The sequence below is a fragment of the Megalops cyprinoides genome, chromosome 15 (assembly GCF_013368585.1).
Source record: "Megalops cyprinoides isolate fMegCyp1 chromosome 15, fMegCyp1.pri, whole genome shotgun sequence".
NCBI classification, from domain to species: Eukaryota; Metazoa; Chordata; class Actinopteri; order Elopiformes; family Megalopidae; genus Megalops; species Megalops cyprinoides.
The window spans coordinates 13391152-13415730 of NC_050597.1; the positions used below are offsets into that span (position 1 = coordinate 13391152).

Below are 24579 nucleotides of genomic sequence, written 5' to 3' on the forward strand. Positions count from 1 at the left end.
TGACGTGCTGTTGTCCTGATGGTTTTATTCTGCCTCATGGCTTTATGTGCAGTGACCTTGGTACAGATGCAATGGAAATAAAAGGTGATAAATCTAATACCACAGTGTATTTTCCCTCCTCCTCCCTCCTCCTACCAGTGTACGTCCTGTTCCGCCTGGAGCCGGAGAACACCACGGTGTACCAGGGCCACACGGCCATTCTGCACTGCCAGGCCACGGGAGACCCCCAGCCCTCCATCCAGTGGATGATCAAAGACAAGGTCCTGGACCCCAACAGGAGCAGGTCAGAGCCACGCCCGCTGATGTCTGTGTGATGGAGAGAGGATGGGAGAGATGGCAGAGGAGAGCAGGAGGGAGCGAGAGAGTGAGCGCTAGTTCTAAATAAAAAAACAAGGAGCGGCCCAGGTATCATGCAGCTGTCCTCTGTTCCTGTAGAAGTGCTTATTTCCTCACACTCAAGCTAGAAGTAATGCTGCCTGCTGATGTTTGCTCTAATGGACATCACCCAGCACAGCGTGGATATTTGAAGAGAAGCTTCATCAGATGTATAATTTAAAAGCGCTGATGGTAGGCAGCGTTCGACTGCGTGTGTCAGACTCATTTCTCGGTGAATGTTGCCGAGCGGCGCACTCGAACACGTCTCAGCTCTACTGGTATTGGTTGAGTGGGGCTTGAGTGCACTCACAGTTGCGGCCTGATGTAGGTGTTTAGTGCTCCACCCACCAGCGCTGGCTCAGTGCAACGTTCTCTTCTCTGGCCCAGGTTCCAAAAGATGCCCAATGGCTCCCTGGTCATCCATGATGTCAACACAGAGGACACGGGGAAATACACTTGTATCGCCGGGAACAGCTGCAATATCCGCTCTAGTGCCGCACAGCTCTATGTTGTGGGTAAGTCATGCCACTCCTCCCTCACAAAACATCATCACACAGTATATAACACCCTCGCAGAACAACATCATACAGTATAACACACAGATACGGACCTACAGTACATTACCCACATTAACGATCTGGTCCCATTTAGTCCCTTAACTGCTAAGCCACACCCCAGCTAACACGGATAACTTTGGAGCACTGGTGATTAACGTATCCAGCTCTCCTCCCCGGTCATGTGATTTAGCAGACATACCGTGTGAAAGTTCTGCTGCTGGGCAGGAAGTAGGATCATGTGCCATTAATTGCATTTGGCTGTTGAGTCGCCAGAAGTGTTTGAGCTTGGAGCATGGTATTAGCAGTGAGTGAGTGGTCTGGTCTCTGTGGAAAGGACATGAAAAGTAGAGGCACTTGCCCTCTGTAACTGCAAGAGTACACTGACATACTCCTTTGATACTACTACTAGTACGTGCATGATGTCCCATAAAATCTGTGTACTGAACATATATTCAGAGACGTGTGCTTAACGCTAAGTGTTCTGTGTCTCATTGGCAAGGCTGTTGTTTAAGCTTGAAGTCTTCCCTTTTGCTGGCTCATTAATATTCATAACAGGGTGAGACCAAACACAGGTCATCCATAGTTATCCCACCAGTACAGACAGCACTGGGTTTTCATCACCTCAAAACTACAGAGGACAAAAGAAAAACACCATTTAACAGAGAATATCCCAACTGGCAATCTCTGGTTACTCTTCCTCCTCACCACCTCGAATGAGCCCAGTTTTGGGTGCTCCACAGAAGTGCCCCTAAGCAGCGATCACAAGGGGCAGACGGGAGCATCTAATCAAAGTCGCCCCATCAATTACGCAGCAGGGCATAAATATGTGAGCAGAGAAAGCCACTCTGACGTCAGTCCTTTCAGGTGGCCCTTTTACAGGAAGATTTTAACTCGATAGAGTCTTAACGCAATAAGGCCGCCCAAACCAGTCCTTCTGTGTCGGCTTGCGTTTGAAGATTTTTATAGCGCTCACACCCAGGGGAAGAAAGGGTCCCTTGTCACTGGAGTTGTCCTCGGGGCTACAGAGTATAAAGGATCCATGCTTTGAATCCCTGGATTGGTTTATTGAGTGAGAGAAAGTCACTCTGCCAAGCAGAGTTTATTTCGGGATAATGGTGCGGTGCCATGGCAACAAGATGCCCAATAATGGCAGCAAGTGCCCATGGTAAAAAATGCCCTAATCCACACATCCTATGCATTGAGCATGAGTGCTTTCATCAGTGTGGAGCGCCAGGCAAAACAGGCTGCTAAAGAATGCTGGGAGAGCCATCTCATCTACAGAGGGCTACACAGTCTTCCCCTGTGTCATACTGTGCTCTCACTCCGTTATACCATCACACTGTTATACTGTCACACTGCTGCGCTGTCACATGACTGTGCTTTCATACTGGTGCTCTCTTATCCTGACCACTTCACATCAGTTTTGGCCAAATTTAGATTTACCAATTTCGTAACTGAAATTTCCTCTAATGTGTAAACATGAGAAGACCATAGCTGTGTGAACCCAAAACATTATGGACTGTGAGGGACACCCGAAGTTGGGTGTGATCGTGGTTTCTATTCTTCTTAATGGGTAGCAGTGTAGTGGACTAGTTAGGAACAGGACTTGTAACTGAAGGGTTGCTCTGGAAAAGAACGTCTGCTAAATGACGATAACGCAATGTAATGTGATGCAATTGTCCTCATTTGTGTGTGTGTGTGTGTGTGTGTGTGTGTGTAACAGAGAAACCAGTACAGCCGATGGTGGACGGCGAGGACAAGGCCCCCTATAAGATGATCCAGACTATCGGGCTGTCGGTGGGGGCAGCTGTGGCCTACATCATCATCGTGCTGGGCCTCATGTTCTACTGCAAGAAGAGGCGCAACGCCAAGAGGCTGCAGAAGGGCACAGAGGGAGAGGAGCCCGAGATGGAGTGCCTCAACGGTCAGTGCGTGTCCTGTGTCTTTGCACCTGTGGCGGTGTGAAAAGGTGAAAGTGTGAATTCCGTGGAAGTTCAGACTAGCATCTCCGAGACTGTGTGAGGCTGAACCTTAAATGATGATCTATGAGAACGTTTAATGATGATGCTGCCCTCTAGTGTCAGGCATGTGTTTTGCAAGGAGAGCTTGTGCCGTTAGTTTGAAAGGGCGTTTATTGAAACCACAGTACTCATACACACTTCTGTGGAGCATACGGCTCCATTAGTACTAGTTTTTAGCAGCAGACGTAGCATATTGTGACAATCCAGCTGGCTGATTATGCGTCTGTTACTGTACTATACTGAGGGGAAACCCCGTTACATAAACTAAAGAGTCTTATTGTTTGCGTGGATAATCCACATATAATGGCCACTTGTTGCCTTTGAGCTGTGTACCCTTTCCAAATCCCGGCTTTACCGTTAGATTCTCATGAGCGATTGCGTGATCCAGCCTGGGAACTGGAGCGCTGTGACGTCAAAAGGTCAATATTAGCATGACCCTCAACACAAGTTTTTATCGATTTTCCTTTCTCACTCTATGAAAGTATTGTAGTGTTGTCGATCTTGCCCTTGATGTGGGGCATTTTACTAGTTATGTAGCATGTGTAACACATCCCTAAGAGGAGAAATTATTTTAGATGTAACACTCCATGAAAGTTTTGCTTAACAGTGCAACTAAAAGGGCAACATATGTTCATTAGGTCAAGAGTTCAGCAGCACCAGTAATGTGGAGATCAGTACAGTTAAATCCTGCTCTTGCTGTAGGTAATGCACTCGAGCAAGCAGGTCTGCACTTAACTTGGTTATATTCTAAGTGATTTAATGCTGCTGTGATGTGATAGATCTGTCTTTGTCACTTATATTTTGTTCAACACATATTTGAAGAGAATTAGAATAAGATGTTGGAGGTTTAAGAGTGCACCAGTGGTGGCAAAAAGGAAGGAATGTAAATATTGAAGGAAAGAATGATTAAACACGGGTTACATCATACTCAGTCCTCCGTATTTTCTTGGTTTCTGTTCTAACTTAAATTGCAGCTCTCGAAATATAACAAGCGTTTAATCCGTTGTCTGAATTCATCATAATTTTTTAAGAATATAATGCATTCTATTTAGCACTAGAGATTTGCAATTTGTGAATGAAAAGCTGTTTGTTCAGAATAGTGTAAATGATTCCAATGAATTGAACGATGGGCCGTGGGTGATGTTTATCGATTCATGGCCTGATGCGCTATGGTGGCATCTCACAGGGGGAACCGTGCAGCATAACGGCCAGACGACAGCAGAGATTCAGGAGGAAGTGGCCTTGACCAACTTGGGCACTACGGCAACCACCAACAAGCGTCACAGCAACAATGACAAGCTGCACTTCCCCCGTGCCGACCTGCACACCATCACCACACTGGGTAAGAGCACAGACATCTCACACACAACCTGTATGTCCCCTGCCTATCACCCTGGCCATCACCTGGTGTGTCTGCATGACACTTTTCAAGTGGGTCTGTGTGCGTGGCCTCATAACAAGGCCCTGCCTGAACTTACTGTCTGTGTAGCAGACGCCTGTTTGTGAGGACTTGCAAGCTAGTGTTTTTAATTAATATTTGCTACTTGTTTGTTTAAGAATCTACAGTTCAGAGTCACTCATTTAGACAAAGGCCAAGGGAAATTGTGGTTTTGCCAGTCCATAAGACAGAAACAAGACAAGGAGGGCAGCACACTGCCTGTCCCTGTCCAGTACAGTGAGCATGTACCTTCCATTGATTGGCTGTGTGTCTGTGTCTGTGTGTTTTCTGTGTACGTGTATGTGGGTGTGGTTGTGTGCATGTGTGTGTCTGCTTCAGGGAAGGGCGAGTTTGGGGAGGTGCTACTGGCCAAGGCCAAGGGCATCGAGGAGGGCGAGGAGGAGACGGTGGTGCTGGTGAAGAGCCTGCAGACGCGGAACGAGCAGCTGCAGCTGGACTTCCGCCGCGAGTTCGAGATGTTCGGCAAGCTGAACCACGCCAACGTGGTGCGGCTCCTGGGGCTGTGCCGCGAGGCCGAGCCGCACTACATCATCCTGGAATACGTGGACCTGGTAAACACACACGGCGCCGTGGCGATGCACGAGCACACACGCTCACTCCAAACCGAGTGCTGTGCGAACGCCTCACATGCAGTGTTTTTATTTACTTAACTTGAGACCTGAACTGAACAGAGACTAGAGACTTCAGCACTGTCCGGAGTCTTTACAGTGTCTTTAAAGTGGGGTCTCATTTGGAGAGGTTTTGTCTTTGTCCATTTCTATAGATCAGTGTTGGTACCTTTGGTTAAAAGACGCTTTTCTGGTTGTTGGTTTCACAGTGTTACCCAGCTGTTGGTCAACAAAAACCCTCACAGAGTTGTTTACAGTTGATTAGTAGAAGTCTTCATAGAGATGTGGACAGGTAGTTGATAGAAACCTTCACAGAGGAGGTGAACAGCTAGATTCTGTTAACGGATGCCTTCATAGAATTTTGTACAGTTTGCTTGACAGAAGCCTTCAGAAGCCTAACAGAATCTCTCTCTCCCTTCACATCAGGGGGATTTGAAACAGTTCCTGAGAATCTCCAAAAGCAAAGAGGACAAGACAAAGCCACAGCCAATCAGCACCAAGCAAAAAGTGAGTGGAGTGCCACAGCTCAGTGTGTTTCTTGGCAGCGCTTTGCCGTGTGCCTGGGGATCAGCACCTCCCATAATCCTCGGGATAAGTCCACTGTTATCTCCAGGAATAAGAGTGTGTGTCAGGTCAGCGTGGGCAACGATCTGAAGACATAATCCAGCAGTGACATCAGCGAGTGATTCAGTGCATTTCCGCCTTTCTGGCCCATCTGTGCAGGATGCAAGACGTCAGTAACGCTGAGCATTGAGCACAGAGTGTGCACAGAGGACCTCAGATTCGGTAATCTGAGGATGTACACGTGTGTTGGTTTCTTTATGGCAGTTTGACAAACGAGCAGCTACCAGTTGCATTACATCACATCACATCACATTAAATAACATTACATTAGCTCAGCAAAATGTGATCAGACTCCTACCCATGATACATTTACAGGCACACTCACTCACATATACACTTTCTATCGTGCACTCTCTCTCGCTTTCTCTGTGAATGGTCCCCTCCACTTTCATCTCTTTCTACCAGGTGTCCATCTGCGCCCAGGTGGCCCAGGGCATGGAGCACCTGTCCAACCACCGCTTCGTCCACAAGGACCTCGCCACCCGCAACTGCCTGATCAGCGCCCAGCGGCACATCAAGGTGTCCGCCCTCAGCCTCAGTAAAGACGTCTACAGCAGGTAGGGGGCGCTGTGTATGGAAGAGGAGAAGCTCCTGTCTGCATGATTCTTGCTTGAATGAGGCAAGTTTGATAAAAAGTGTAAGTGTTGTCAAATAATGTATGGTAATGTCCTGATGGAACACCTTCGAGTGGCACGTAAGATTTGCTGTTGAGAGGCAAACAATAATGAGGAGAAAATACACACACTTTTTACTTTTAAGGATGGAAAATAAGCTTGGTTTGAAAAGCATCCAAGGAAAGGTGACTATCGCACCACCAGGAGTTACAAAAGTTTCTCACTTTGTTTTCACCACAACTAGGTAGCTATATCAGGACTTTGCTGCCACCTTTTGGCCAAATAATCAAATGACACCCAAGTGTGGTGAAGTCAGTGGGACGGATTAGACATGCTGTTCACAAAGTCGGTCTGTCTGCAGCGAGTACTACAGCTACCGGCAAGCCAGGATCCCGCTGCGATGGCTGCCGGCTGAGTCTGTCTTTGAAGATGACTTCTCAACCAAGACGGATGTGTGGTCGTTTGGGGTGCTCATGTGGGAAGTGTTCAGCCACGGGGAGCTTCCCTACACCAAACTCAGTGATGAAGAGGTCCTGGAAGGTGAGAACGCTCGAAACACTGCACTCCCTCATCCTGTGCTACAGCCTCACTCTTTCAGGTTTTCAGTGTTTTTATCTTGTCCAATCCAGCAGGACCATGTGTCATACCTCTTAATGTAATTGAGATGATACTGGTAAGCCTTAGAATCTTTGTTGAAAATGTCCTTACATTACATTCCATTATTGTCATGTAGCAGACACTCTTATCCACAGTGACTTAGATAAGTTACAATTTTACCCATTTATACAGCTGAACATTTATTGGGGAAATTGTGGGTTAAGTACCTTGCCCAAGGGTGCAACAGCAGTGCCACAGCAGGGAATCATACCAGCAACCTTTTAGTTGCAAGCCCTGCTTCATTCCAGTACACCTCCTGCTGCCCTTACTCCTTATCGCCCAAATGAGTATACATTATCTGTCTAGCTGGTAATGTACAAAGCAGAGTGTAAAATTCTGCAATAGTAATGATAAAGATTAAGGTTGCACACTGATGTGTCCCTCCATTTCAAAACCTCATGATGGCGCTGTTTTCAAGTGGTGTCCCCATAGTTGAAAGCAGAATTGGCTCAGAAGCTAGAGGAGTGGTGTACCTCAGTGTTTATGAAAGGAGCCTAAAGGAAATCTCAAGACTCCAAAACCCAGCGAACCACAAGAAATCAGCAGCGAAGCCCCGTTTAACATGTTCCAGATGGAGGTACCCGTGACCGTCACAGCGACTGGAACACGGCGACCGCGCTCTGTTTTAACACTCAGAATCACAGACCTCATCGAGACAGTCCACGGGTGGAGAGATTTAGGATGCACGTTTGGTTTAAAATAAACGACCCCGCTCAGCGGCTAGATCACAGAGAGCTGCGAGGGTTTTCTGTGTGGACGTCTGGCGGATGTCTTGCAGGACTTGGGCGGGATCCGGCCCGTTTGGAGCTGTCTGCACAGGGATGTTTCCAGGAAAGCTCTTGATCTTTTAGAAGCCCCATGTGTGTGGGACTGAAAGGGTTGAGGAAATGAAAGCCATGTTAGAGATGAGCTGTATCCTGCTGTGCTGCAGCCTTTCTCTGGCCTCCCTGCTCTACCCTCCAGCTCGAAGTCTCCCGCCAGCGTTCCCACCTCATCCTCCATCCATTTCCTCCCTCTGTACTTTCCTCTGCACCACCAGGAATCGTATTCTTCAATATTTTATTTATCAGTTTTAAAAATGTCATCAAATTTGTATAACCCTTTCGCGCGTACAGTCACACCGGTTGTGATTAGCCCTTTCGCACGTAGGGTCAAGCTGGTTGTGATTAGAGCACTGAATTACGTTACTAGGAGCAAACGGTGATTTAACATTATAAAGTATAGCAAATGCGGCGGCGAAAACTCTGAGAAGCTCAGTAACGCTAATGAAAACATAACGAACCAAGGAGACGAGCAGCACACAAATCCCAACATTTCTGTAAAAAGCTTCTGTCCTGCCTGCTGATTATTCCCTCTCTTGAATCATTTGTTTCCTTCACTTCTCTCTTTCTGTTCTGTCTATGCCTACCTCTGCCCTCTGTCACTCTGTACTCTCTGGGTCTTTGAGTGTCTCACAGAGTCTTTCTCTGTACTCCCTGTATCTCTGAGAGTCTCAGAGGCTTGCTCTTTACCCCCTGCGTCTCTGTCTCACCAAGTCTCACTCTTTACCCCCTGTGTCTCTGATTGTCTCACCAAGTCTCACTGTTTACCCCCTGTGTCTCTGATTGTCTCACCAAGTCTCACTCTGCACCCTCTGTCTGTCAGTGTCTTATGTAGCCTTGCTCTTTACCCCTTGTGTCTCTGAGTGTCTTATGTAGCCTTGCTCTTTACCCCTTGTGTCTCTCAGTGTCTTATGTAGCCGTGCTCTTTACCCCTTGTGTCTCTGAGTGTCTCACGGAGTTTCACTTTGTTCTCTTTATGTTTCCTACAGGTCTACAGGGAGGGAAGATGAAGCTGCCGGTGCCAGAGAACTGCCCCTCCAAAGTCTACAAGCTGATGGTGCGCTGCTGGGGTTCCAGCCCCAAGGACCGCCCCTCCTTCAGTGAGCTGGTCAACGCCCTGGGAGAGCTACCCTCCAACAGCAAGGTCTGAGTGTGGCTGGGGGGCAGCTGGCCCAATGGACAGAGTGTCCACCTGCGTCCCCACAATCCCCCGCCCCCATGGACCAGAAACTGGGGTCACTGATAAGTCTACGTCATTTCATGGGGTGAAAAAAAAGACCATTTTATACTAAAGGAGACGGTGTGTTGAGTTTTATGTTGATACAAATGGTGGGCAGTTGCTTGCCTTAATTGCAGCCTGGCAACTAAGCCCCGCTGCCTGACTTGGCCCTTTTCAGATTGTTGATCAGCTGCACCTCTAGGGGTGAACTCATGCCCCCAGGACATTTTCTGCCCTAGTGCAAAGGACTTTGGGAACTACCTCTGCCGATTACTATTGTGGGCCTCATACCACCTGATCAAGGAAAACCCTGAAGGAGCCAACAGTGGAACAAGCCAGGAGGGGGCGCTATGAATGCTGGATCTTTCGAAAGCTGTGCTTGTCTGGGGTTGTAAATTGTGGTGTATGTTTTAACGAGTGCAAGAGAACACTTTTTTCTTAAAGGTGTACAAATTAGCATTACCTTTAGTTTGTTGTATGGGTGGCAGCGAAGACCAAGGAACAAGCACAAAAAAGGAAAAGGGCTTTCCTGGAAGGCTTCTTGGGGTCCCACTCTAGCTCCTTTGTTTGAGAAAGCCAATTCCTCAGGATATCTAAAGAGTCTCCCTTCATCAAAGAGTCGCTGCTTGTTTAAAGTACCGTCGACCGTGGCTCAGAGGGAAACAAACTGTTTTTGAGTTGCAAGAAGTAATTACACAAACTATGGAAAGTGTGTGTGTGTGTGTGTGTGTGTGTATGTGCGTGCGTGCGTGTGCCCGCATGTGCTTGAGAATGTGTGGGACAGCATTCTTGTGTGGGATTGTTGGTTTTTTTGAACTCTGTAGCGCTCAATGTGGACCTGCGATTCAGGTGGCAATATTATATAATGGTTTAGGAAGGGGGTTTCAGTGACCTAGCAAGTTCAGTGTACGAAAGCAAGCATTACATTCACCGTAGTAAATATATATGTATATTACTATCAATACTATCAGCATAGCAGCCTATCACAATTACAGCAGTGCAACACCCCCCAGCCCCCCAATCCCATGTGTCTAATCACAATTCCTCTCCTTGCTCAGAGCCAGCGATGCAGAATTCTGGACCATCCTACCTGGTGATGTGTACATAATTTAGAAACCATGCACTAACTATACTTAATTTTTTTATTGTATTCTAGAAGGAAGTGCAGGAACCTGTTTATTTATTACCAAGGCTCCTGTCTCATCTGTTTTTGTTTTTCAGAATGGTACTGTTTGTTTTTTATGTATGGTCAAATGTGTATTCACCATTTTATAATACAGCTCAATGTTCATTCAGTATGGTAATAGCCAGACTGTATATTAACCAGATGGCTAAGGTGGAAGAATTGGTACGACTGTGGGTCGCCATCACACTAAAGACTTAAAGTGCCTGGTAAATGAAGGATTTTTTTTTTCCAGTTTTTATCAAACCTTATAAAATGCAAATGCCTCTTGTTTTTTAATGGATATTTGTTTTCTATTGGAATTTTTCAAAGCCTTTTTATTTTTTTCTTTTTTATATGCTCAAAATATACATATTTAGCTGTTTTACTTTATCTGAGTACTAGGCACCTACACCTAGATCTCTTTTAATCTGCTTCTGCGAATGGTCACAGTAGCCAAGATGTATACACAATGCTTTCAATAAACGTTCTTTTTTAATCAATGTCTGTTGATGTCTGACTTCTGAGGAAATGGTGCTTGGGTCTGCTAAAGGAGAGCGTGACTTTGAGTTTCTAGCAGCAGTACAGTAGGTATGGCTGAAGTCCATGTACTGCTTAATAAATAAAAATTGTCTCTTTTTATTAGATATGTCTGTCATGACAGGTAATCAAACTCAAATGAACAGATGAGTTTTACTCTCAAGGGAAATGTATGGTAAATGGCCACTAGGTGGCTCTTATCTCAGAACTGCTGAGTAAAGGGTGGTCTTCAATAGAAATCTGTGGTTTCCACAGTGATGCTGTCGACCTGTAGGCCTAATCTTGAAGAGATTTACATTACTTAACTTGCTTGACAGATGCCCTCATCCAGGATGAGTTACATCTTACATGTTTATTCATACTACCAAATATTCATTGAAACAATTCAGTTAACAGCAACAGCAACCCATCTGGAAAGCAAATCTGTATTTTTCAGGGTACTGGTCTGGCACCCTAGCCTGTCTCATCTGCTGCTCTCTAGATCACCTGCAAAGATCCATGGATCCTAAGACAATTTCTATACAGACCAAGGAGACTTGCAGTGATTTCATTCCCTCGTGGGTCGAAAGCGCCCAGATGCCGAGTTCATTCTTGTGTGAGAGAAAAGAGGAAGAGGAAACGGCGGTCTCCCATGAGCTGATACGACACTGTGAATGCAGCGGCATGCATTATTTACAGGAGTTCGTGTCGAAGTACCAGTGTCATCTTTCTGTCTCCCAAACGGTTCCCGTGTGAGACTCACACAGGCATGGTAGTGTCCCACATTACCCTGTCACCCATTATTTTCCCTGTCTCCTGCATTTAACAGTGCAGGATGATACTGAAAAACATCTTGAGGCATTCTTTAAATGTGCAACTCCCAGTAACTGTATTTTAACATGAATTCTCATGATTACCATGTATTACATATCGTGCCCTTAGTTCTCCAGTTGTTTTCTTGCATGTATTTGAATCCTCCAGTACCAAAGCTTCATTTCAAGCACCTGTTAATTATCGCAATACAGTTCCTCAATTATTTAAGTAATTTAATTACCACAAATTGAGTGCATGGTAATGAAAATTGACAGAGATGTTTTCATGTGTTGACATCACGTCAGTCTTATTGTTTAGCAGTGCAGACAATGTGGCAATAAATTAACATTGTTACCAGAAACATGTATACAGAATAGTTTTTCTTAGTCTACAGGGATGGGAAAAGATTGGCTCGAGCTAAGGAGCTCAGTAACATGTTAACCTGCACTAGCATGTAAAAAACAGTGTAAAACAAAAAATAGACACATTGTTCATATCAGGAAATGTAAGTAAACAAACTAAACAAAAGGCGCATATGAATGTAACCTTTACAGTTCAGTTAAAGTCTAATGTTCTAAATTTTGTGGTTACATATAATAATCCTCAGCTGATTTGCAGTCTCTTCTTTCATTGACAGAATTGGTAACAATCATAATTGTTCATCTCTAGCTGTTAGACTGATTTTTTAATCCTATTTTTCATCCAAAGACATTCTGTTACCATTTTCTTTTGTGCAGTTTATATAGGTCCAGTTAAGAGTTGCAGCCTAGGAACAGAATCTAACAGTAGCATTTCAATGTCCAAACCGCAAATTTGTTAAGGAGTAAAAATTCTGACAGCTGATTTACTGAAACATGTTTCTTCTGTTGGTAAGGATTGTAATATGCCATGAGCTTTTTGCAACCTCTTTGAATGTTTAAAAAAAATGGTGGCTTAATGTTTTGTGTTTACAGTGCATCACCCATGTCTGTTCAATATTCATTTGTTAATGTTAATCTCCTTGGGTTTATGGATCCTGAGATCAGTCTGGCATCAGGGCCTCCAAGGATGTCACTGTAAGCCTTGAACATACAGTGCGTATTGTCCAACACAAATTCTGTCATGTTTTCAAAGTGGACTTTAAAATGGCATCTGCCGCTGAGGAGTGTTTCACATTTTAGATACAGTGTATTAGGCAAAATAATGCACAAGCGTGTTGTAATTGTCCTTGGAAAACAAACAAAATATGCAGAACATGATGATCTTTCGCATCTGTTCATTCACCAGAGACCACAGCTACTCTAGCTGTGAGATGTTATGATAAAGTTTTTCATTATTATTTTGAAGTCAGTAAATCTGCATCAAATGCACCTCCAAGGTTGACTGGCTGACAGAATGTCTCTTTATTACATGCCCGTCTGTTGTTATTTGTGTGTGGTTTAAAGATACATTGCAAGTAGTGCAAAATAAATAATACCCATTAGGAGGCAGCGTACCAGGTAGACGTGAAGTGCTGCTTTTTTATGCCGTATGTGCATATGTTTCACTACCTTACCTCCGCTTAACCATAACTTTTTAATTTTCACCAAGAAACCCCTAACTGTTACAATTACACAAGTACTAATTATATAATTTCTTATGTGCCTGTGCTGATTGCTCCAGGATTGCTGAAATTAGAGTGACTGGAGGGTACTGATTGAAATACAGGTTGAAAGCCCTGCATATCACTTTGTGGAGGAAAAACCCCAGGCCATAAATACGTATTTTAAAAGGCATGCTGTCCCAAACACTTTCTACATCTCCTCTGCCTTGGAGCTGTACACCCAATGTGATTAGGAAGACCTGGTTTCATGGATATCTAATAATATAGCTTTGGTTTTAAATGGTTGCATGTGAAAGACGTTTCGTAAGCTTTGTGTTGCTTCATTGGCAAATAACTTTAAGAGGTAAACAAACCACCTTTAGCATGTTGTTGTGAGAACCTTATGCAGGCTTAATGCACAACATTAATAAATCTTGAATCCTTCATGGAAGCATGTGGCGAGTAAAAGCTCTGTCCTGCAGTGCAGATGTCTGTCTCTGAGATGATGTGCACTTAATTTAAAACCCGGTAGAAACTGGCCTTCAAAATCTGGATGAGCCAATCTCAGTTTTAAAGGACACAGCTCATTCACATACTTTTCTGCTTTACTGTCTCTGCTTCAAAATGTGAAGCTTCTGTTGAATGGGATGTAGTGAGGTGCCCATTACATTAACATTTCACATTAGCATGTGAAACTTGGCTTTGATGGAATGGCAGACAATTACAATCCCTGTACAGCGCAGTCACTCTAGCACTCTTGCTTCACACTAGGTGAAGCACAAAGTACATGGTGTTCATTTTGGGTTCCATCGTTGATAATGCTGCTTTCAAACTGAGTGCATTCCTGGGTGCTGAGGTGAAACCCTTCCCCTGTTAACGACTGGTAGCATGTCGCTGCATTGAGTGAAAAACAGCGCTTAGCACAGGAAATGGAAGATTTGCATTCTTCTGCGTGCTGCACAACAGAGGGTCTGAAGCAGTCAGCCCATGATTATTAAGTCCTCCGCAAGGTACTCTACATGTATTGTAGAGTGCAACTCAGAATTCAGTTAGGCAGAGGCTTCGGCTTTGGGTCAGATAAGAGTCTGTGCATGGGATGATGGGACTTGAGGGAAACTTGATGTACTTGAATGTCACCATGCTGGAACCACAAACCACACTTGCTTATGGGAAACCATGCTCTCAGCTATGGAATTAACCTATTAGTCATTTCAGCCTGAGAAAAGTACTGTTGTGGAATATTCCATCTGTCACATTCACATAATCACAATCATTTATATTGATGAGCCAGTGCTTTCTATACGGGCAGGAATGCAACTGATCTGAACTGAATACCAAGTCATCTAGAACATTTTCACCATATGATGATAATTTTTGAACATACTCAGTAGGGATTTTAAAGTTTCAGCGTAACTCTAGCATTTCCAGATTGTTTCCCCTGCCCCTCTGACATCTGTGGGTGTTTGGCTTTTCAGCAAAGACACACAAACACATAATAAACCTGATGCACCGTTTTTTACATAATTAATTGTACTGATGAGGATAATAGCATAGCAGACATCCCTAAACAACTGCAAGTGTATCAGATTGGGGTTTGATTATTCCCTTTTTAAGAACTGTGCACTTTTTCACTAACTGTGGTCTTCTGTTGGCGGGAGTGGCGATGCCTAAACTATAGAACTGTTGACAGAGCAGGAGTCATTTTCAGAAAGTGATGCGTGCCATTATGGTTAACCTTTAAATGTTCAAAAAAGTAAAACGTATCCATATCTCAGCATGTGATATGGGATTAGGCCTACAGCTGTGAGCTGTGTTGTTATGGGGAGACTTTTTTTTTTTTTTTGTAAGTTTGGAATGGTTATTTTTAACTTTGACGTCTATGTTGTAGGAATTTATGTTAGTCTCACAAGGATCATTCCTCTAAACCCATTATTTCCCATAGACTCAACCCCTCTCCAAACGTGAGCTTATTTAGGAACATAACCCCCGTGTTTGTCAAGGGACAACTGTTTTATTAATGATAGTGCTTATTTATGCATTCAGTGGTGATAATATGCTTCCTCTCAAATGCATTTAGCAAATTAGGCTAAACACACATTTTCAACAGGTGGCTAATTTTATCAGATGCATTAAGATTCTAGTTTAAATATTTGCAAGTAGAAACAGTGAAGCTCACAAACATTAGCAGATACCAGAATAGCTTCATAAACAGCTCCCTGTTGAACTAACTTCTTGTGCACCAATGAGTTCGAAGGAGCTCGAGCTGTTTCTTTTTCTAATATAAACACGGCACATTGGAAACAGCCAAAACAATCATCAGTATGCATTAATACTGAGGATTTGAAGAAAAGAGGTACACTAATATACTGACACAACTTCAGTGTCACACAGACACTGTCACAAACTGTCATCTGTATCTCTGTGCTCCTGGAGATACATTTTCATTCTGGCACCTTCTAAGATGGATCTTCTTCCTCACGTTTGGTCTCCATGGAGAGGCAGTCCTGGGTGACTCATCCATACTGATGTAGAGGTTCACTATCAAGAGATCTTTTTGGCATGCAAATGTGGCCCCTCTTCATCCCACAGTTCTCCTCACCGCTTTCTCTTCTCAAGGGTACTCCACGCAATCTCAGACCTCTGGTGATACGGCCCTTGCCTGACCCTGAAGGCCATCTGCACGCTCCCCCTATTGAAAGGCAGGCGCCGCGGTCCGGGCGAGCTGGGCACTTCACTCCCACGTGTCCCCCACCTCCTCTCCGCTCCCCTCCCCTCCCTCAGAGATGGTCAGGGAAGCATCCAGGGTACAAAGGGATCTGAACCTGCGTTTCACGTTCTGAAGGGTGTTGACAGCCACACAGCACAACTCTCCGAGCAGCCGATGTGACAAGAAACATGTTGCACTTCGGGAGCAAAGTTCTTTGACGCGACCCTCAGCAAACACCAGTCTAACACAAGAGCAGACAGAATGCTACCCACGGACCCATCTCGGAGGAGCTGTCGTGAAGCAACAGGAGAGGGAAAAAAAACGACTTCTCCAGTTGTTCCATTATGTTAGGGCTGATGAGAGAGATACCTTTTCTGTCCACAATGTTCTGTATTTAAATTACAAATGATTACACTAACAAAGTTATTACTCCAGCAGCTTTGAATGCACTTTCACCATGCATGTATGCTCTGTAGTCTGTTTGGATTTTACTGATGATAACACGCTTCAGGCATGAATGTCTTATTTAATTTGTCTGTATTAGTCAAAGAAGGCCTACTCTTCAGACAGAACCATCTGAACTGTATTTAATCAGTCCTGACATTCTTCATTTAAATTTAACTCTAACATATCAACTCAGCCAAAACTGCAAATGTCCTGCCACATCCCTGCTCATGACGTCCTATACCGAGTTGCTGATCTGAGCGCGCCATCTCCATAAATGGTTAATATGTTCCATTGCTTCCATGTTACTCTAGCTTGCATATGTGATGGCCTAATCTAATTTTATGTTGCTGCCACTTAAAAATGTTTCCATGGCAACCAGACAACCTGGCTCAGTCTACTGTACCGAAAAGTGGGAGGGATGTAAGAAATCCTGACGGCTTTATTTCAGATTGCTGCGCGCCTGCCAAAAATACACTTTCAATTGTTTTACTGTTCAAAGAGTACTGCTCTGCTGAAATGGTCAATGCAACACAATAAAACACAGTGGGAAAAATGAGCAATTGTATCATTAGCATCAATGTTGTTGAACATTGTAGTAATGCAGGTGGGGTTAGCGGGACTTGGAGACAGCATAATATGTTTGGACTGTGAATCAGCATATTTTTCCTTGTGGTTTACCTCCAACACCCATTGACCAAACGCCCTTGGGAATCATCAACTGCCACCAGGGCTCACCTGTTGCAGACTTCTGCCAGCTCCTACTCAAGACCCCCTTTTGTGGCTTCAGCCTTCGGTGCTTACAATCCTGTCATCAACTTGCCTGAGTTGTGCAATTCTTTGCTGAAGCTCTCCCTATGCACCAGTACAACATCACGACATAAAAGGCAATTATCAACAACTATGAGCACTTTCTCCATAAAATGTTTGAAGGCCATTTTGTGTAACTGACTCACCACCTTAAGGCAGAGAGTCATGCTGTCCTCAGTGGGGGTGATTCGTCCTGCTGTAGGGGCGGTTTAAATGCCTGCATGGTGTATTCAGTCACGAAGTAGGAGAGGTGCTGTCCAGCTCTGCAGCATTGTGAGTCTGTGGAAGACTATGACGGGACATTGAGGCTCTAGTGGCGATGGTGCGGTCACAATATTTAGCGGTGGTTGTAGAGTCACATTTATTGGCTGAAGACGATACTAGTGCCTCAGCAAGTGTCCCTTTCTTCTGAGGGGAAGGAACTGAGGCACAGGGTGGTGTCACACCAGCTGGGGGAAATATTCTCTGCACCCTGAGCTTTCACTGTGGGAAAAGGTTAACTGGAACCTCAGGGTGTCAGAATTCATTAGAATGAATGATAGGGAACAGACCTCTGATTAGACAGGCCCTGTAGCCTTGTTAAATTCAGAGAAGTCTTTTGAACTTCAGCAGGAAAGACCCTTAGCAGGAAAAACCCTTAGTCTATGCTGAATCCAGCAATATTCCTCTGGCCTCCACTCCAGCCCCCATTCCAGTCACTGGGAAAGCATTAAGACCTCTCCTCCTGTACCATCGCAAATGCTAACAGTGTAAAATTCCATGGTCAAACAGGAGCCTCTGAAGGAATATGCAGAGCAAACAGGATCACGGCTTTTCTAGCCTCTGTGTCCATCATTTTGTCTAGTCTGACCAATGTAGCTACTTCACAGGGCTAAGGCAAGGTGCAAGGCTAATACCACTCTGGCATCAACTGTGGCCTTCACAGTTACCTGATGTGAGTTAGGTAAAAATGACCAATATACACTGGAATTCCTCTGAACATTAACATGGTGATTACTGTTAATTTACAGTGTTGTAAGGGATTGCCGAATACAGTAAAAACAGGCTAAATGTTGCCAGCTTGTTAAATACAGGTCTCACCACTCCCATGTGAAGTGAGACCACCACCACCACCAAACAGTGCTGGGTTGATACACAATTACACAGATCCATAATTAAGAATTTGACTGACCTGACCTGATTTTAGCTGACCTTAATGTTTCAAACGCATTCTTTTTTTGATCACGCTGTTTTACACTTTGCTCTGAAAACCAGTTAGAATTTCACCAATAACTTCAGTTCGATCTAACCTCTGAGAAACACCCGCTTTTCTCATTGTTGTTTCAGTGAAGTCCTGTATATTATCTGTCTCCCTCTGTTTTTCTCATGTTACTTAACGGATACTGCTTAGACACCTATACAGACTACAGAGTTTATATGCAGTCATTACTCGGGCGGATAACATCAACTATGCAAGCAAACGATACCGTTTTATTATATTTAATCTAAAAGTTGTGCCAAGTGCGCTTACCATTTCCCGTTGACTGTTTTGGAAATTAAAATTTCTGTACATGCTTAGTGCTTACAGCTGCCCAATAAATTTATCAAACTTGGTAATTAATCTTTTACGCAACTAGTTGCTACTATCACTTCGTGTGAACAGTATGCATTGTACGTACCCCGAGCCCCTCGGTGACGTTTATATGAACTCAACCATTTTGGTATTTATTTTAATAAACATGTAGTTTTGACCAATGGCGATCTTGCTCATGTCCTCAGTGGCCAATGGAGGCGCGACGCTGTGACTCACCAAATAAGGCGATACAACACCATAAAAGGAAACATTGTATCGCTTTATAAGGAGGAAAGTAGATCTTGACTTGATATGTTCGTCCACGTTCGGATTGCTCAGAAAAAATATATATATTTGATAAAATATATTTAGATTTTTTTTCCCGCAAATCTAAAACAATATACGGGAAACGCTAGCACAGTGTTACCGTCAGGGTGCCTTTGAGGCGGAAACCGACATCTTAAATGTTTATGGAGTGAACTACATAACATGGCGGAGTGATCAGAAGGGCGTCATATGTGTTTTCCTTTTGGAGAAAGTGCAGCGAGTTTTGGAATAAAGGAGGTAGAGCTAAACTGAGCTGGGGTGAAGGGTCTTGGGGGCAGCGTTTCTCCTGAAACTCGTTTTGCTATTTATAACGATATCGTGGACCCTCTTCGATCAGTGTTGCTCGTAGTTTTCCCCGTTTGTTTACATTTTGCTGATTGCTTTATGTGCCTTGTAGCAATTACACGAACATTCACACGCGCCGGGGGTCGGCTGGCATTTCAGTAATACAGCTGTCCTCCCAATATAATGTTACCTAGCCAGGCTGGGTCGACACCAACTGGAAACGGGTCCGCGTCCGGCAGGGGTAACACGGGTGAAGGCTCTGGAGTGATCGGAAGCGGGATTCGTCCCGGCTTGGTCAGAGCAGAATTAACCGCGACAGCGATCAGTGATAGCGGCGCTGGGGTTGGGCGACTGGGGGACGGGTCCGGGATGTTGGGGGGAAACGGGACGGGAGTGGGACCCAGAGGCGGAGCCAGGCCGGGAAACGGGGCAGGACTGTCCAATTTACAGGGCACCGGCCAAGGTGGTATCGCTTGTATGAACACCGGAGGTGGTATTGCTGGGGGTGGACGATTTGACCCGGACAGGGAAAATGCAACACAGGTGTATAGTGGTTCGGACGCTGATTCAGACTCGGGGGACGAAGAAGACCCCTTAAGTTCGGTAGGCGATAGCAGAAAAGGGGTAAAGCGGGAGAGAGCAGAGATGGAAGCCGCTGCAGCGGGACAGGAGGCCGGAGCGCAACCCGGCGGCTATGGTGTAGTCTCCGGCGTTGTTGCCGGAGCAAAGCCAGGAAAGAAGACCCGTGGCCGAGTGAAGATTAAAATGGAGTTTATCGACAATAAACTGAGACGATACACAACTTTCAGCAAGAGGAAGACTGGCATAATGAAAAAGGTGGGTGAATCCCGTAGGCGCATGTAAACTAGGAAAGTTAAGTGACACACAGCTGCCCTCTCTCAAGCCGTCGCATGTGTGTTGTCGGTGTTAAACTACTGCATACCTGCACTCGGCGCTTTCACGAAGTAACAGCGAGCTATCTGACGGTCGTGTATCCAAATTCATTTCACATGTGGACCAGCTCGACTGGCCAGTATCAATTTACTATCCGGCAAATAGAAACACTGTAACATCTTCAACTACACTCAAATGTGAAAATTTCGAAAACAAACATCAGCAAGTTGAGGCTGTTAATTTACTAATTCATTTCAGTGCTGCTAACCTGTCAGATTTTCACAGCAACCGATGCCTTTTATTTTAGTGTTTGAGATTGGTTCAAGAAAAAGTAGCCACAGGCCACATGTCTTTTATGTTTACACAAACAGCTAGAGCAGCCTCCACGTGTGGGCCTTGGGTATAATGGAGAACTCTGATGCACATACCATCTTCGCTGGCATCAAATAACCGAGAGCCACAATAGACTCTGGCCTTTCGCTGTAAATAGAAAGCAGCAACTGGCATAGTCTTATACTCTTTCACCCCAAGCCCCCGCCCCCCTCCTCCATCCAGGATCAACATACACCTCATCTGTGGGAATCTAAGAATACATCCCCTGTGTCAGATTATAAACATGTTTGAAATAATGAAGGACAGAGTGTATGGCTCAGGGTTGTTGTGTCAGTCTGTAAGTGCTTAGTCTCGCCAAGTCTCAGGTCAGATTGGTCAGAGGAAGTTTTTTTTCAGTGATCAAGAAAGCGCGACCTGTGGCTACACAAAGAGGAGCGGCTTCAGTATGCTTTCTAGATGTCTGTGACCCTCGTTCTTCACAAACTGAGGAAGAGTAGCATTTTTGGAATTAATAACTGCAGTTGCAATTGCAGTAATTGTCTCTTATATGATACAGTAGTTTGTGCTGAAGTGTTAAAGGTCATGGAGTCCACTGTCGTATCATTATTGCCATCTGCCTCTTTCTTTGTAAGTATTTGTGGCAGTGATGCATTTCAGTCACCTCGCAATCAGGGGTACGGGTTTGCACAGCCCTCCAGTTGTTTGCATATGTGCCATACTGTGTCTGTTCAGCAGTGTGATGACGCTGCATTGCCCAGATAATGTTTGAGCGGTCGCTATTATCCCGTTTCACGAAATTTCAAAGGCTTGTTTTGTTTCCAAGCAACAGTCTCCTCTGCTAATTGAGCCTGCGTTTATCCTTGAGGTGATCTGCATTACCCCAGGCAAGCCTCTGCACCTGCATGAAGTCCGCTGCTGCATCTCCAAATCAAGCAAGCGACGTAATAACGCCCGAACTCCAGAGAGGCCGCGCGTCTTTTTCGTGCCCCTCGTCATTAGCTTGCACGCCGGATTTTACAGGGTTTTGTTGGTGTCCACTGGGGCTTGATGGCGCCCCTGCAGGACTCTGCAAAACTTTATTATAATTCTGCATGCGCTGCAGTGTTACTGCTGTAAAGGATGTGCTTTGCATGTTTGAAGTGAAAGGGAGACGGTGGAGACGCGGGGCTGAAAACCGCTCATGTCAGTTCTTGGGTTACTGGGCACAGTGACAGCAGAGGCATTTTAGGCCAGACAGCCCAGTCGACACACAGCCCAGTCCCCGCCCTCCCCTCGTACTGAGCCTGTCTCTTTTCCCCGGTTTCCTTGCCCCTGTGATTTTTGTCTGCAGTGAGGTGTCAGGTCTGTGTGTACCATGCGCCGTGCGTTTTGCCGAGCCTCCTCCGGCCCTGCCTGGGATGCACCCAGGTGGTGATGCTGGCACGAGCCCCAGGTGGGGCCCTGCTCCGGGTCTTCTGGTCGAGCGGGCAGAGGTGATGCGCCAGGGTCCGGGACGCCCCCACCATATACACACACACACCTCTCATAGCTGATGTGCTCATCTGGCTGGCAGGCACGCTGGGATGCCTGTCAGGATGGGTCTCGTCCTGTCCTCTGCTTCGGCGCACTGTGTCCGCCCGGTACTGCTGATGCTGCATACAACTGAGGCTGTCAGTCCTGGCAGTCTGGGAATGGCCCCTCTGCAAGGCTGTATGGTGTGCTGCCACACAGACTGCTAGTGTTTAAAAAGGTAGCGTTTTGCATGTTTTAGAGATGATCTCATGCAAGTTTCATACATGCAGAGACGCTCTTGTAATGCTCTCTAGAAATCCACATTCAGAGGCCCAGCAAAAGATGATCGTGAGTAATAAGAGAGGGAGCTATTGTTTTCACATCTCTAATACATTAAGCTGTGGTTCCCATCCCACATTATAATAAATTTTACACTGCAATACATGTGCTTGCTCACATGCTTAATCTTTAATTGGACAGTGGGCTGTTTTACCTTTGTCATCTGCAAAAACAAGTACTTTATTATGGAAAAAGAAAAATGCTGTGTGATATGAAAAACGCCAGCATTACAAAGCATTTAAATGAGCACTGCAGAACCAGACCCTGTTTCGGATAGTCAGGTCATGTGACACAGTATGCTTGGGTTATGTAACAGCCAGTCCAGCGTGATCATTATTATTTGTATGTCACATCCCCGCATGGCTGGTAATTGGTGGGAGGGCTAAGTTCAGATTGTGAATTTGGGCCCCCCACCAGTCACTGGCCTTGAGAACCTCTTCTCAAGTCTGTCAGCACAGTATTCTGCCCAGTGCCATGCCTTTCAGTGTGCCACCATCACTGTGGCAACCTCTAACTCCACTGTAGGGAGAGGGAGTCTGGTTGTGGAGTGGAAGGTGATCACATGGCTTCACTTTGACCTTCGGTTGCACAGTAAGAATATGTTGGTGTGTTCACCATACCAGCAGTGTTAGTTACGTGCATGCGGCTCCTCGAGCCGTGCCACCTAGAGCCATGTTTCTGTATTTAGATACATTTTAGAGCAAGTGGTGCTCGGAGTCTCAAGTTTTTCCTTTTTATGGATGCAATAATATGATCATCTTTCTCTGTTATTTGGAAAATTCAGACAAGGAAGTGACATCAGCATACAAAATAAAGTGATTTTTTGGCAGGATTTGTGAACAATGGTTCACCTCAGTGAAGTCTCAGGAGTTCCACCATGGTTACTCACTTTAACGATGATGATGTGTCACGCATCACTTGAACTGCATTGTAATGGAACAGCTGTCTGGTCAATGAACATAACAAGGAAAGAATTCTCACCTTGATACTAGAGTGCCAAAAGCCCTGTGATATGGGACTACTTTGTTGTTTGACATACTGTTAGATCATGCAGTGAAGTTGTTTTTGATGTTGCCTGATCAACCTTATCAAAACAGGATAGGGTTTTGATGGCATTATCTCCAGTTATAAACTATGTTTAAGTGGATTGGCTATTTTGAATATGTTATGAAAACACATGTTTAGTACATCACACTGTGTCAGTTAAGAATGCTCACAAAATCTTTTTTAAGGACTTGATTTTTTTCATGAAGTTTGGAGTCTCTCTGCCAGAAACAGACTAGCATTTCCTGGGAATCGCCACAGCGGGGCTGGGTGTCTGGGTCATGATTGGCTGTTGAGGAGAATCAGATGTCTGTTTCGTTTTCAGTTTAGCACGTGTCAGAGGTGGGCCACTCTTGCCCTTTGACTGTTACACATAGCCTGTCTATTTACTAGGCTGACAGTGTGTACCCACTTCAAATTGCACTCAGTGGTTTTTTTTTCCTTGAAAAAGGGCTGTTGAAGTTTATCCCTCCCAACTAATGGAAGCCCAAATATCTGTCACTCTGTCTGGGTAAAGGAGTATTTTCAGGATGTTTTAGGACATATAGTTTACATCTCAACAGGTCCTGACAGTCCCCACTGAGTCTGTGCAAGAGGAACAAAGTTAACACTGTAATAGGAGGATTAATTTTTAACATTAATAACGCTTTCTTTTGTTTTTGAATAGCAGACGAACGTGTGTCTGCCACAGTTCTGTTCTGTTAACTTTTTTGCAGCATTTGTTGTATAACACTGGAGTTTCACATGGTGTTTGTCAGAATCACCATCAGCTTTGGGATTTATTGTTTGGAGAGGTTTTTTCAGTTTGTTGGGCTCCATACAGGGATATCATTTAGGTTCCCCCATTGACTTGGTTGTAAATCACTGGTGTTTCAGGTTTCAGTGAGGTTCTTCTTGTCAGTTAAAACATTTCTTTTTTACAAAATAAAGCAGAGTCAAACTAAGGACTTTGTGAAATAAATATCTCAGTACAATGCTATTGTGTTTTCTTCTGGTGTGCTAACCTCCCAGTTCTGAGACCCCAAATATAATATACTCCTTCGTGTCTCTGATTGACTCAGGGATGCCCAGTGAATCATCAGTACTCTGCATGCCGAATCTGGTTAGGACTGGTGTTGTAATATCTCAGCATCTCTCATCCACTCCCAGCTACTGGCCTTTAGGATGGCCAGGCTGTAAAAGTTCCTTCTTCAGGGCACAGTGTTCCAGGGAGGGGTAGCAGCTATGGACAGCCCACTGGCTCTGTTCCCTCTCCACCAATGGAAATTAGTGATCACAGGTTCACCCTTGTGGAATAGAGTACATGTTCCAGACATGTCTAATAAGCTATAGAGGCAGAGGAC

General features: G+C 44.9%; 2 protein-coding genes across 3 annotated transcripts in view; both read left to right on the forward strand.

Moving 5' to 3' along the window:
* ptk7b (protein tyrosine kinase 7b) overlaps positions 1–10159 on the forward strand; it is a 90188-nt gene extending 80029 nt beyond the window's left edge. The window contains exons 12-20 of the mRNA XM_036547411.1: positions 139–283; positions 763–890; positions 2656–2856; positions 4140–4295; positions 4731–4963; positions 5447–5527; positions 6050–6201; positions 6620–6798; positions 8726–10159. Of these exons, the coding sequence (XP_036403304.1) occupies positions 139–283; positions 763–890; positions 2656–2856; positions 4140–4295; positions 4731–4963; positions 5447–5527; positions 6050–6201; positions 6620–6798; positions 8726–8886 (1436 nt within the window). The 3' untranslated portion in view covers positions 8887–10159. The remainder of the gene's footprint in view (positions 1–138; positions 284–762; positions 891–2655; positions 2857–4139; positions 4296–4730; positions 4964–5446; positions 5528–6049; positions 6202–6619; positions 6799–8725) is intronic.
* Positions 10160–18981: 8822 nt separating this feature from the next.
* LOC118789951 (serum response factor-like) overlaps positions 18982–24579 on the forward strand; it is a 29754-nt gene continuing 24156 nt past the window's right edge. For both annotated transcript variants that reach the window (XM_036546702.1, XM_036546701.1), the window contains exon 1: positions 18982–19972. In XM_036546702.1, the coding sequence (XP_036402595.1) occupies positions 19319–19972 (654 nt within the window). In that variant the 5' untranslated portion in view covers positions 18982–19318. The remainder of the gene's footprint in view (positions 19973–24579) is intronic.